At 67.4% G+C, this 1,554-nt stretch overlaps 1 protein-coding gene across 1 annotated transcript in view; it reads right to left on the minus strand.

Annotated features, from left to right (window-relative positions):
• The window catches only part of LOC112964221 (helicase SRCAP-like), a gene marked incomplete at its 3' end in the record, with an annotated part of 14,298 nt that extends 13,295 nt beyond the window's left edge, over nucleotides 1-1,003 (minus strand). Inside the window, exons 1-2 of the mRNA XM_026062001.1 lie at nucleotides 940-1,003; nucleotides 28-254 (exon numbers count right to left, since the gene is read on the minus strand). Of these exons, the coding sequence (XP_025917786.1) occupies nucleotides 28-254; nucleotides 940-1,003 (291 nt within the window). The remainder of the gene's footprint in view (nucleotides 1-27; nucleotides 255-939) is intronic.
• Between the last annotated feature and the right edge of the window lie 551 nt (nucleotides 1,004-1,554).

The raw sequence follows: 1,554 nt of genomic DNA on the forward strand, positions 1-1,554 counted from the left end.
GGGGGCGGCCAGGGTGGGGGCGCCCGCCCGCTCCTCGTCGCCCTGCAGCAGGTAGGCCACGCCGCAGTCCTCCCCGCGGTCCTCCTCGGCGCCGGGGGCCGCCGCCTCGCTCTCCTCGTCTTCCTCATCATCCTCCTCCTCGTCCTCCTCTTCCTCGTCGTCGTCCTCCTCGTCCTCGTCCTCTTCTTCCTCGTCCTCCTCCTCGTCCTCGTCCTCATCGTCCTCCTCCTCCTCGCTCTCGGCCACCGGTGAGTCTGCGGGGCCATGCGGGGGGGTGTCGTGAGCGGGGATGGCACCCAAGGGTGGCTCCGGCACCCATGGAGGGGGCTCTAGCGCCCAGGGGTGACACCGGCACCCCCAGGTGGCCCTGATGCCTGCAGGTGTCTCTAGCACCCGTAGGTGACGCCAGCACCGGTGGGTCGCCCCCAACGCTTGGGGGGTGGCTCTGGCACCCACAGCAGCGGCGCTAGCACCCGTGGGTGACGCCAGCATCGAGGGGAAGCTCCAGCACCCCTGGGTGGCCCTGACACCTGGGGGTGGCTCTAGCACCCAAGGGTGACACCAGCATCTAGCGGAAGCTCCAGCACCCGTGGGTGAAGCCAAGCGCCCCCGGGTGGCCCTGACGCTTGGGGGCGGCTCTAACACCCATGGTGGTGACGCTGGCACCCACGGGTGACCCTAGCACCTGTAGGTGGCCCTGACACCCGCGGGTGGCTCCAGCACGCGTGGGTGGCCCTGACGCAGGGTGGCCTTAGCACCTTGGCACCCAGAAGTGGCTCTGGCACCTGCAAGGGACCCCAACACCCAAGGGTGGCCCCAGCGCCCGTTGGTGGCTCTAGCACCYGTGGGTGGCTCCAACACCCAGGTTGGTCCCTGACCCCTGTGGGTGGCCCCAGCACCCATTGGTGGCTCTAACACCAATGGATGGCCCCAACTCACCACGGGTGGTCCCAGCACCCTTGGGTGGCTTCAACACCCCTTGGTGGCTCCAGCTCCCAACCATGGTCCCCGACCCCCGCAGGTGACCCCAACACCCTTGGGTGGTCCCAGCACCCATTAGTGGCTCTAGCACCCATAGGTGGCCCCAACTCCCCCCACGGGTGGTCCCAGCATCAAGGGGTGGCCCCAGCACCCATTGGTGGCTCTAGCACCCATGGATGTCCCCAACCCCTGAGGATGGTCCCAGCACACTTGGGTGACCCCAACATCTAGGGGCGGCCCCAGCACCCATTGGTGGCTCTAGCACCCATGGATGTCCCTGATCCCTGCTGATAATCCCAACACCTGTGGGTGGCTCTAGCACCTATAGAGGACCTTGATTCCCTCTGGGGGATCCCAGCACCCTTAGGTGTCCCAGCACTCTTAGGTGGTCCCAACACCTGGGGGTGGTGCCCCAGCACCCTTGGGTGGCCCCAACATCCAGGCGTGGTCCCAGCACCCATGGATGTCCCCAGCACCCAGGGATGTCCCCAGCACCCTTGGGTGTCCCCAACATCCAGGCGTGGTCCCAGCACCCACGGATGTCCCCAGCACCCTTGGGTGGCCCCAACATCC

The sequence above is a fragment of the Apteryx rowi genome, unplaced genomic scaffold (assembly GCF_003343035.1).
Source record: "Apteryx rowi isolate R43461 unplaced genomic scaffold, aptRow1 scaffold_1896, whole genome shotgun sequence".
Lineage (NCBI taxonomy): Eukaryota > Metazoa > Chordata > Aves > Apterygiformes > Apterygidae > Apteryx > Apteryx rowi.